This window comes from Eucalyptus grandis, chromosome 1, assembly GCF_016545825.1.
Source record: "Eucalyptus grandis isolate ANBG69807.140 chromosome 1, ASM1654582v1, whole genome shotgun sequence".
Classification (NCBI taxonomy): domain Eukaryota; kingdom Viridiplantae; phylum Streptophyta; class Magnoliopsida; order Myrtales; family Myrtaceae; genus Eucalyptus; species Eucalyptus grandis.
The window spans coordinates 12,671,700-12,684,665 of record NC_052612.1 but is presented as its reverse complement, the minus strand read 5'-3'; the positions used below and the strand labels follow the sequence as shown (position 1 = coordinate 12,684,665).

At 37.2% G+C, this 12,966-nt stretch overlaps 1 protein-coding gene across 1 annotated transcript; it reads right to left on the bottom strand.

The window, feature by feature from the left end:
- Positions 1-1,111: 1,111 nt before the first annotated feature.
- Positions 1,112-5,912, bottom strand: LOC104433381 (2,3-bisphosphoglycerate-independent phosphoglycerate mutase). The gene is made up of 9 exons (XM_010046107.2): positions 5,560-5,912; positions 4,870-4,997; positions 4,580-4,730; positions 4,287-4,490; positions 2,896-3,320; positions 2,407-2,599; positions 2,174-2,269; positions 1,752-1,907; positions 1,112-1,583 (listed from the first exon to the last, which is right to left on the bottom strand). The coding sequence occupies exons 1-9, from the start codon at positions 5,710-5,712 to the stop codon at positions 1,422-1,424; spliced, it is 1,668 nt and encodes a 555-aa protein (XP_010044409.1). The 5' UTR covers positions 5,713-5,912; the 3' UTR covers positions 1,112-1,421.
- Between the last annotated feature and the right edge of the window lie 7,054 nt (positions 5,913-12,966).

The window sequence follows — 12,966 nt, the reverse complement described above, 5'->3', positions numbered from 1 at the left end:
AGATTGCAAAAATATATTACTTTGTCTATGATTAATGTAAATATATCGTTATCACCAAAGGATGTAAAGAACTCCTGTGGATGCAAAAATTACTATAAGAGTTGGGCTTGAAATAAGAAAAGTATGTTATATATTGTGATAGATTTATCTTAACAAAATATGTTAATGAGAAGTATCATTGGATCTGAAAAAAAATTAAAAGAGAATCTCTTTCTACTTGAGAAAGTCCACACTAACAACAACAGATCTAACATGATGACCAAAGTCTTACTTACGGTGAAACTTAACTCTTGTAGAAGCAAAGCAAGTATGATAAATCTTCCCACACGAGGTAGAGGAGTAGATTTGTTAGTTGGGTCTGCTTCTTGTGAGGCCCAACTAACATTAAATAAAAGGAAAAAAATGAGCCAAAAAAGTCAAAAGGCAAAAAGAGGGAAAGGTGAGAGTGGCTTCGCGTGTGCCGCGTGCCCAAGCTCGAGAGCGAAAAGAGAGAGAAATAGAGGGAGAGAAAGTTACCCAAGAGTGCGCGTGAAGAAGAGAGGAAGAGGGTTGAGATTTTGTCAAGGCCAATATTAACGAAATTAGCTCAAATTTGAGTATATTCTTCATGAAATCGAGAGTTATGAGCTGATTGATTTCGTTCATGGAGAATCTTTTCGAATTCTCTAATTACAGTTAGGATGTTCTTGTTCTGTTTATATTAATCCACCTTCGTGGTGAGGAAATGTGATTGCAATGTTGATTTTAAACCTCTAATATGTGACTAAAAAAGAATACTTTATATATCTTACTATTCTTAGTGATCAATAGAAGGTTTCCACATTAAATTCCTGATATTATTGTTGATTTTGTTTTCTTATCATTTGGCATTATATATTGTTGATTACTATTGAGGTTAAGTCAATTTTGATTGATTTAGTTTTTGAGGAAAAATTGATTATGAACTGGATTTAATTATTGGTGCATTGTTGCCTCGCATAAGGGTACAGACTCTCAAATCTTTTCGAAAGTTGTCTAATTGAGATATTTTTTTCCATGCATTTTTCCCAAATAAATGAATGCATTCTCAACTATGAAATAAATGACATAATTTAGCACACGTCAAGATCTGTCACAAAGAGTGAAATACTTTCTTATTTCCCTTGAACAAAAAACACTCTCAAGTAGGAAACACTTCGACAACCTGCTTTATAGAGTATGAAGAACAGTAATCAGATATTCAGCAATATTCCAACAATTTGCCTGACTGCAAATTGCTGTTCAGTCTGTAACCAACAAAACTTGGCTGATCCCATAGCTCAATAAATCCAGGGAAGCAAGCTCAGATCGAGCTTATTTAAACAATTATATGGTCCAAAGCACGCTCATCGCCTGGCACTCAACGCCAAACCGTCAAGACTTTAATAGAGTTAGCCTAATTATCAATCGACCACTTCTATGAGGGTCGTCTCGTAATCGCTAGGAGCCTCAAACCCATGAAGATTCATCACAGTAGCAGCAACATTCGCGAGCCCTCCACTGGGTACGTCGCTGCGGAACCTAACTCCAGGTGCCAAGCCTGGGCCTCCGATGGCAACAGGCACCTACGAAACAAGTACAAAAGAAGATTTCAATAATGCTGCCAATAACCAGCACCGGCGGTGAATGAAATTCAACATTGGAGATTACTAATGCAATGGCCAGAGTTTGTAATATATGTCGTCGTGTTTTCCACAAAAAAGACGCGACAAAAAGAACAACAATGAACTTACTGGCTCAAGAGTGTGGGAAGTGAGTATCTGAATGTTTCCACTCTTGTCGAGTGCCGGCTCACCCTTCTTGTTTCTCTTAACCATATCTTCAGCATTTCCATGATCTGCAGTGACGACATATATTCCTCCCACTTGCTCTATCGCATCAAGGATCATCTGCAGTTACAGAAGGTACCCCCATTCAGTCTCTCTGTGATCGTATGTGCAAAAAGAGGCTCATTTACTTGTCCTAGAAACCACACTTCAACGAAGATCCTCTTCTCCAAACTTTGTGTGCTCAACACAAATATACTGTCTCAGACCTAAACAGGCTTTAGCCAATCTCTTCATGGCAAGACAAGCTTAAAAGAATGTCCCTGAATGAACACTAGAAACAAAACAGACACTTGGACTAAGAAGTAAGAAACTCTAGGACATCATACCTTCACTGCCTCATCAGCAGCTTTGCATGCCACAATTGTCGCCTCAATGTCTCCTGTATGCCCCACCATGTCACTATTGGGAAGATTAACTCGTACCTTCAGTTGCAAATGCAATTATAACAATCAAATCATAGGATAGGATCAAAAGTCAAAGCCTCACGTGTAAGGCTGTTTCTTCTTCTATTTTCACTATGATAAGTAATGGGAAGCTGTCATATACAACACAGTATCACCTGGTCAAATTTACCGCTAAGGATGGCATCCCTAGCTTTCTCAGCAATTTCGATTGCCTTCATTTTTGGTTGGACATTGAATGTAATTCCACTGTCACTAGGAATTTCCACATACTCTTCCATTTTAGGATTAAAATAGCCAGAGCGATTTCCATTCCAGAAAAATGTGACGTGACCAAATTTGACAGTCTCGCTATTCAGATGAAGAACAAAAGAATATCAGTATATAAACACACGAAAATGTTTAAACCAAAGCCAGGTTAAAGAAAATGCAGCATCTAAGAAAACCAGTAGACATGAGAAGCTGAAACGTGACTCAACTACTCTTAAAACATTTCAATGAGTTATGCAATACAAAATGCTCAACAAGTAAAAGAGCAATATAATAGACGTAAATTAATGAAGAGCACAACCAATTTAAAAAATTTACAACTTGTAAATGCACATTCAACACAGTTAAAGTGAAAAAAGGTAATGCGGCAGACTCACCTGCAGGCAAATGTCCGTACGCCATTATGCACAAGATATTCACCAGATGTTCTGTCTATCTCTGGAGGAGAGACAAGGTAATGGCTTGGAAGCTGCAATTCACCATCGTACTGAAGCATTCCAGCATAACGAATTTTAGGGACTCTAACACGATCAAATTTGTCAAAATCTTCATATTCGAGTGACTTTGCAATCATAACCATCCGGTCAGCTCGGAAATTAAATGTCACAACAGCGTCACCATCCACTATTGGGCCCACTGCTTTTCCATTGTCATCAACAATGACAAATGGAGGCAAATATTGGTCATTGGCCTTGGGTTCCTGCCTTAGCTTCTTCACAGCTTCAACAGCATTTGTAAACTTGTAAGGAGCTTCGCCAAGAACTTGTGCATCCCATCCTCTTTTTACAACTTCCCAATCGTTCTGCACAAGTTTCATAATAATTTATCATGTGGTCAATAATTCAACTGATGAAATGCAAATATAGAGAGAATTGCAAGAAGCTCCTAATATTGTGGTATGAAAACAATTCAACAGGAATATTCTTCAATGGCAGCTCGACGAGATGTAGTATCAAGGAGGGACTTCATATGGTATGCACCTGATAGGAATTTAATTACATTCTTTCTATTAATTTATCTAACAGATTAAGTAATCAACGTCACATAGGCAAAGAATAAATCAATAAAGAACAACAATCAACGAAATGGCTCCAGCAACTCGATCAAAGCTTTATTAAACTGAGCTTCATTTAAACTGAGGCTTAAAATCACAGACAATGCTGAGACTATTTGCATATTTTTATATGTTTTTATTAATCTATTAGCCTGCCAGTCACCAATCCATGGAAGATGCTCATAAGATATTAACCGTCCTAGGTACAGTTCACACATTCGAAGATAAGGACTGCAGTACATACAGAATACAAATCTGTCACTCTTAGCTAGTGAAGCACACACGTGAATTCAAACAGATTGATGGGCATGGCGTAAGATGTTATCATTTAAAGACAGGCTACCAAACAGGTCAAGAATCCGAAATCCATAAGGAAGCAGAAACATAACTCAAACAAATGATATTAACAGAAATTGGGATCTGACCAAGTTCCTACAACTTTCAGCATAACCAGCTAGATTTGGCCAGAGAAAGTCCTAACTAACCGGTTATTACAGCAATAATAGAAGAAAAATAACAATTAACAGATGCAAGGTTCCTCCAACCATCTTGTGTAAACGACCTCATACATGTATCGTATTTAACTGCTTCTTCGAAGAGTTGAATTTTTTTTCATCAACAACACCAGTAAAATGTGCTAATTGATACCCAATCAACAATCAGAAAAGCTCACAAACACTTAAAACCACAACCGACACTGGCATGATCACATACCTCATACCGGTCCATAGTGACATACATACGACCTCCACCAGATGCAATTTGTGCATCAACACCTTTAGCTCTTAATTCCGCAAGGTCATTTTCAAGAGTTTCTACAAAGCCCACGCTTGAACCATCCAAAACATCACGTCCATCTGTAAGAATATGGACACGGATTCTTTTGGCACCACGCTCAGCAGATCCTTTTACCAGCAACTGCACCACAGAGCAAAGGGCTAATCATTACAGCTGCAAAAATAAGCTAAACGCACAGAAGATCCAATAGACGGGTTTAGAGAGGAGACCTGCACTTGATCAAGCCTAGAATGGACTCCGCCGTCACTCAGGAGACCAATCAAATGTAAGGTACCAGTCTCAAAACTATCCTTAATGTAGGTGAAACCTTCTCCATCATAAATCTTTCCGGAAGCAAGAGCAAGGTCGACAAGCTTTGCACTACATTTGGAAAGAGAGATGTTACAATTTCTCACCTTCTAAGCACTTGGCGGCATCATATAGATAAGGATAAGGGCACAAGTGATTCCAATAATAAAAGAAGCATAAAGTATGCTGAAACCCAGCAGAAGAAGCTCACCCTTGAGCAAAGATGCGGCCAGCGCCAAGAGCATTGTGACCAACCTCACTGTTACCCATGTCATCCTCCGTTGGGAGACCCACTGCAGTTCCATGAGCCCTGACCAATCTCCATTTCTCAGGGGCACCCTTTAACATGAAAAATGTAACTTCTCATTCAGCATATGTTACCAAAGAAGATTGACAAGCAAGGGCTAATGGAGCATCCAAGCAATCTGATCTGGCGATAACTAAACAAACATCAGGAGCAATATTTTGCTTCCGTACGAGCCGGGTAAACCTTAAGGAGGCTATTGAGTTCTTCAAAGTTGTACCCGGCATATAAAGATAACGCTAGCAAGATCAAAAATTGTTCATTTGGCAATAAGGCGGGTCCAAAATAGGAAACAGACACGGACTCATCAGATCACCAAACAAAAGAAAAAGAGCCCAAATCAATAATTAACATCCCCATCAAGGGATTAGCATCGGCAACCAAGCCAAAGCCTTAATGATATCCAGATCAGTCTCCAACCCACTCAACAGTCCATCACCAGCAATCAAACAATCCCCACCGCTCGACTCCGATCAACCGGAAAACCCCAGAAAAACCCATCGAAACCAAACCAGCTAAAACCCCAGATCCGACATTGGCCGCCCATTCCCCCAAGCAATAAGGACACACGGAGAACCCAGCTCGCGGAAAACGCACCTCCTTGAGCGAGTCCATGGTGGGGGTCTCGGCGATGTGGATGCAGTTGTACTGGTCGGGCTTGGCCTCGCCCCACCCGTCCAGGACAACCATGGCGATGGTCTTCCCCTTGGGCAGCTTCGGGTGATCCGCCAGCTTCCATGAGCTACCCATTTTCCTCCCTTATCTCCTCTTACAAACGCAACAAAAAAGGTCCAACCTTTCCGCTCGGAAAATATCACCCGGGAGAAGCAGACGATCGGAGGAGTCTCTCTCGCGCGTCGACAGCAACAGCGGCGAAGCGTGATCTGCCCGAACACAAAAGGAGGGTCGGAAATCGAATATGCTTCGGCACCCCGGATGTCGACGAAAACGAGGAGTGCAGAGAGAAAAAAACGGTGGGAGGACAAGTGGAGGTGGGGCGACCGTTGATTTTGACCCACAGATTTGGCGAAAAGCGGCCGTCGGATTGGCGGGGAACATGGACCTGAGGCCGTTGATTGTAGGTTACGGTGTTGGAGTGGGGACTAAGGCAGGCTCCGTTTACGTGGCGGTTTTTACCATAACCAATCCACGAATCGGGAAAAAGGAGAGCCGTGTCTTTGATTGGTTGCGCTATAAATTCGGCTGTGCTTTTTCTTTTTTGTTTGCTTTCCTTTTCCATTCTTTTTTTTTTTTTTTTTTTGGTAATTTTGGCAATAATAAAATGTCATTTTCTCCTTATAAATCGAATTCGAATCCCTCTTGATAAATTTTCTCCTTATAAAGAGTCGTGCTCATTAAGATAAAAGCTTTCCCCTTTTTATTCTGATGGGACATGCGATTTTTATTTATCATAAAGACGGGTCTTAAAAAGATCTACCAAAAGTGATTTGTGGGTATCTTTGAAAATTAATGTCACTTCTCGATTTTTAAATTATCTCTAATTTTGATTTTGTGTTTATATAGTCGAGCGATTTTGTGATTCGATTTTTTCTTTTGTATAAGAATGATTTGAGATTTTATTATTCGTTTGTATTTTCAAAAATTGAGAAAATTGTCTAAATGAGCCTCTCTGCTTTAGTTGGGATGCTCATGAAGTGTCAAATAAAATATGATTTTAGTTTTTAATCCTAGTTTTTGAAATATTGTATCGTTGACGTGTCAACTGTCAAAAATAGTTTGCTGCTTTTGAGGGGTCGGGAGGGTAGGTGCAACCGAGAGTCTTCATTGCATTTGGAAAAGAAGTGTAAGTAGAGATGTACCTTTTCTTTCTTTTCGTTTCCCTCTTCTTTTCCAATATTTTTTAAACTAGGCATGACTTGCAATATAAAATGATTTAAGTGCGTAAAAATCCCAAAAAAAAAAAAAAAATTGTTAAAAGAGCACGTGAGAGGAGACAAGTTTGACATTTCTGTCGTTTTTTTTATTTAATTTTTACGGTAATAGAAGGTTTTTTTTTTTTTTTTTTTTTTTTGGGACGAAGTAATCAAAGGTTTGAAATGCTCATCTTAGTATTAACACTTTTGTTTTATTTATCAAAAGAAAATACAATCTCAAAACAAAAACTCGCCATTGGTAGCAACATTACGGCACTTTCTCTTTATTTAGTTAAAATAAATAAATAAAACAAAAAGATGTTTCGATCTTAAACTTTTTTAATTTGTAATACTTTCCGAACTTAATTTTAAGTCATTCTCATTTTGGTAAGTTAAATCTTTCGCATTTTGGAAAGAATTTTATATTCATCTCTCTAAATCTACCGAGAATTTAGAATCTTAAGCATATTAAATTTTTCTTGGCATAGGCACTTTGTTAGAGGCTTGATTTACTTTTGAGTAACCATTTTTATCCCCTTATATAATATTATGACATCGTAATATATAACATGGACTTGTCATGAATATTGAGAAAAAGTTTGAAATTGAAACGATCTTTTAAGTTTGTTTGAATATGTAGAGAGATGACTAAGAACGTAGATGTGTACATGTTTGTCGACTCTACAATGGCTCTAATCAAATAATAGATATCAACGCAAATAATGTATATATTATATAATCTTCTAGTAGTGATCGGGTATCGCGGTCGATTTGATATGCCACAATGAAATGCGACGAGAAGACATAATATGAAATGAACGAAATTGAAATTTATTTAGATAGAGTAAAAAGGAACAAAATGAAAATTTCGCTAAATTTAAGTTTAAGATACAATTTCACTTGCTTTTGTTCTATAATATAAACGATACGATAATAGAGATCTTAACATTTCTTCCTACTAGTAAAAAGAGCAAACCACCTTGAACCTTAGCCCTTGTAGAACATGATACCAGTGAAGAAAATCATTTATCTAAAAAAAAAAATCAGGAACTAGATTTAGATTTATATAATAATAATATCCTTATGAAAATCATCGAACTTAAAATAGTAGTAGTTCAACTTGATACAACTCTAAATGAGATTCTACTCTTACGTCATAACTACAGTATATTTAACTACATAATAAAAAAAAAAAGGATAGCATATTTTTGTGTTGATTTAGACAAATAGAATAAATGGAAAGATATTCTAAAATCTAGGAAATAGTGTAGTTATCACTCATAAAAATCACAAAAGACTGAATTAACTTTGACATGGAAAGTTGAGGGACTACAACATATAAATTGGAAGTTCATGAACCCGATTGCACATCTATTGATAGTTTAGGGATATGTGTCAACTTTCATCAAACAAAAAAAGACTATATTGAATGATTAGGAATGGTTCAAGAATCACATTTCATGAATTAAATATCAAAAGATAGCATTGCATAGTGAACCAAAGCTTATAATGTTTTCTTTCATTTTCAAATTAACTATGTATTGCCAACATACCTAGAGTCTCTTGGGTTATAATAGATTTTGTAGGGCTCTAGGTCCAAATTGCTAATGTGAACAATTTACGGCCACCAACATCAAAATCTGTGGTGTCAACTATCAACTAACTAATTTGAATTGAGTGTCGCATTCCCTCGATCCCAATAGCATCACTTGATTACAAAGTCATATAGTTAATACTTGTACGGGTGATCATGAGAAATCGATGATGATAGGATCGAACTTGAGATCTCTCACTTTTTGAGGAAGATGATTGGAATTCCAAATCACATCATCATTGTTATTCATCTTTGTCCTTCTCTAATGACAAAAATAATTATTTAAAAAGTTCTAAATCTATTATACGACAATCAATTGAGTCCTAAAGTTGTAATTTGACTAATTCAATCCAAAATTTTTGGACAATTTGTCAATATAATCATTTGAACTAATTTTGATCAAAAATCATTCTTTTTTCCCTTCCTACCTATCGTCAGAAAGAAAAGGAAATAAATTCATAAAATATATAGAAACTTATAAAAATAGTAACAATCATGTCATATAAGATAGTTAACGCTGATTAAGGTGCTACATCGGCAAGCTCTTGTCAAAATGACCATATTGTCAAATTGTCAAAAGGGTTAGAATTAAATTATATGATAAATTTAAGATTTTTTTTTTTTTACATTTCTCCTGTGAGCACGCATGCATCCTCCTGGAATCTTTAGATCCATCACGGGCGTCCTCTAGCGTCTCAGCAGACTAATTGATCGGCGGCAATAACTATCATGTTTTCCTAGAGCACGACTTTGCACCATCAAAGACAGCAATTGTGCAGCAATTATTGGGAATAATTTTGCCATTCTCTTCAAGAAATCATAACATATCTTCGCGTGGACGGAGACGTCACGCTTCGCAATCGCCCAAAAGTCATATGTAGTACTTAGAGTCAACGACTTCCCTGGCGTGCACCACGCATGCTTATCAGATCACTACGTAAGCTTTCTAATTATTAATTTTATCTTTTGTATTGGGCTGCAATATTTTCAAGCATGGTTATGCACCTATGCATTCCATTTTTAGACTTTGGAAATTGTTATTTTAGTCACATGATTTTGCCCTAGCGTCATCTTTGCTTATAAAAAAACTATTTTCAATTCATCAAGTGCACCTCACGAAGGGAATATCCAATGAAATGATGCCTCTTCCCCATCTCTGACCATATTTCCACTAATTAGGTGTTTTGAAAGCATCTAAACTTATTATGAAAATGCAATTTAGTCTCAAAATTTTAAAAATATGCAAGTAAGTCCAAAACTTCTCATGAAAATGCAACTAGGTTCTCAAACTTTAAAGAGTACAATCAAGTTCTAAATTTGTCAAATTGATCCAATCAAGTTCTTTAGTTGATTGCATTGTTTTTAGAAATTTTTAGGATTTGATTCAACTTTTGTCCTAAGTTTTAAGGCTTGATTCCACTTTTTGAAAATTTTATAACTAGATTGCATTTCTGTGATAAATTTGAGGTGAGGATTGTAATTTTTTAAAATCAAATTACTCAATCGTACTTTTGTGACGAATTATAGGACTTTTTAGTGTATTTATCCCTTATATTATTAATGAAGTCTTCTTTGGGCGCATCTTGATTTCTACGCAGGTATATGAAGAAAGATATATACAAGTACGGCTGGTTTTCAGAACAAAAAAAAAGGACAACTGATTTGCATAGGTGTGTACCTACATAGAATAATATTTGCACATGTTTTTTTTCTTTTTTTTGATGCCGAGGATCCGGCCTAGCTCACTGGCAAATATTTACACATGTTGCTATGCAAGATAACCAAGAAAAGTCAAATCGGCATTTTTTTGGTTACCAAAAGCCATGACTTTCACCACCGACCGAGGTGGCGTGAATGGTAGGGCCTTGGACCTCCCCGGTGGAGGCCTTGGTTCGAATCCCCGCGGCGGAGGCCGTCCTTAGCTACATGGTGACTTAAGCGTGACGCCGACGGCGTGGTTTTCCCGCTAGCCGCGGGGTTTACGGCGACCGTCTTCAAGCCTGCAGTTCCTGTCCCAAAAAAAAAAAAAAAAAAAAAAAAAAAAGCCATGACTTTCTGTTAGAAGAGAAAATGTGGTAAAGGTCGACTCCTTATCAACTTTGGTTATCACCTTAGTGGGTCGCAGTGAAGGCACGCTTCTTTGTAGTCATCCATTCCACTGAACAGCCAATGAGTTCGTATTATCTCCAGCACTCTTGAACTACTTCATATAGCTCTCCGTCTATAAGCTATTTCCAACACTGTGACTTTGTCCGACCTTCCTTGATGTCCCCCGCAAATTGAAAGAGTTCAAGATATAATAAAATTAATGAAAAATTCATTAAGTCAATGGAAAATTTAAAGCTACACAACTTCCCAAAAGCAATTATTTTGACAAAATGATACCAAAATTCTCATAAGTTTCACGCAACGCTTAAATACCAAAACTTTTTAAATAATCACTTGAGTGTCACTTTTATGAAAAACGATTACTTCAATACCATCATTAATTTGGGTTATTGCTAGAAAGTATGATGTAGTAAAAGTTTAATTTTTCCAGCTGACATGGCTCATCAGCAAAGTGAGTCAGCATGAATTGTTCTAAACCACACTGTCTATGTGAGTTATTTGCCCCAAATTTGCAAATTGGGACTAAATTCTTTTTCTTCTTCAAACCCTAATTTCGCTGTGTTCTTCAACCAAGAAATTGGGGCAAAATTAGGTATTGAAAGTTTGCAATGGAGATAGGAGCAGGACAAATATCCCTAAATTAATCACATTCCGGTAAAGAATCGAACGGACAAGAGTCACGGAAGAGAGGGAGCAACATATTACCGCCATGAATCAGTTGTTGCAACTGGGTTTCTTCGGACGAAAATGAAGAAACAAACGGAGGAGATGAAGGGGAAGAGAAGGTAAGTTGGCGAGTTCATTAGTTGTCTTCTTCAAAACCTAACCCAAACCATAACTGGGTCCTCTTTCTTTTCTGCGTTTGTCATAACCATCGAGGAACCATCGAGCGTTCCTTCTTCAAAACCTCTTTCTCTTTCTTCGTTTTGTCATTCGTCCCTCTTTCTCGTTTCTGCGTTTGTCCCTTTGTTCTCTCTTGCTCTGCTGAAGAATGGGACCAATCTGTGTAAGGAACCGTCACAAGAAATTTGATGCAAGTGATGGCCGCAAATGAATTGTTTTCCAATACAGGTCAAGATTATTCATCTATTTGGTTCTTGATATTTCAAACGCATTATGTGCTCTTGCCTTGTTCTTTACGAAGTAATTACAACATGTCCATACCCAATGCAATGGAAGCAGTAATGGTTTGTTGGGAGATTGAGCGGGACGGCAACATCTTCTCAGATGAAGTTGCGCAGTTTATGTCAAGCAGGGCCTGGTTATCCCATCAAGCACACTCAACCCAAGATGACTTGCTAGATGGGGTCTTCTTCATTAATAATATCAAGTTCTTGTTAGGGGATATCGCCAAACATTTCAGTAAACTAATCATGAAGACTGAAGTTTTATAGTTCGAAACTCAAGTAGTTATAGATGGATGTGCAAATAGAATTGAGATAGGATTGATTTGACAATAAAACATCAACCCAACACAAAGCAATAAGCATCATTCGTGCATAAGACACTTTTCTTTTGCAGCCATATATGCATGAGATGGTGTAAATAAACTTTAAGAAATAATCTTTACTAGATTTTAAACATTGCTTGGCCCGGTGGAGCTTACCCTTAAGGAGGCGCACGTCTTGGATAGGATGTTCATCGACGCTTGTAAGGTCAAGGTTGAAGGATCGAATTCTGCCGAGATTCCCAGTCCTTGCAAATTTCTTGGAGTTTTCCGGTCAATTCTACGCTTGTGTGCGTGCATGTGTCTATATATATATATATAAGATTGATTCTATATATATATATATATAGCAAGATCATATTCATTAGTGTTTTTATTGTGATGTGGCTGTGAAGATCCTTTTTAGCTATCTTGTGATTTGGAATATCTATATTGTGATTTTTCTACCTTAAAGAGTATTTGTTTGAAGACATTGAAATATTCTTTTCTATTCTGGACAGTAGCGTAAGCTACACTTGCAATGGACTTCTCCTGTAAACATAAATATATGCGCCCGACGAAAAATCCATCAAAAGTGATTCATGACTATATCCCTCAAAATCAGTGCCGCCCGAGACAACTGCGATTCAAATATATCTTGATTTTATATGTTTCTAATTTTCGTCTTGGGCTTGGATAGTTGAGTGATTTCAGGATTTAGATTTATTTACTTTTTTGTATAATAAGGACTTGAAGTTTTATCGTTTGGGTAAAAATTAATGGTGCTGTAACTTCGTCTTTTTCTTTTATTTTTAGCATTTGTGGATTTGGAACGTAAAATATAAGTCATGTTGCGCCGCTCGTGCACCTCTCGGAAAATCCTCTCCTTATACGAATCGCGGTCACGCGATCCCGTTATTGAGACCTGAATTTTAGTCAATAATTCAAAGGCTCTTTTTTTCTTTTTTTTCTTTTTTCTGGTAAATAATGAAAAGAAAAGA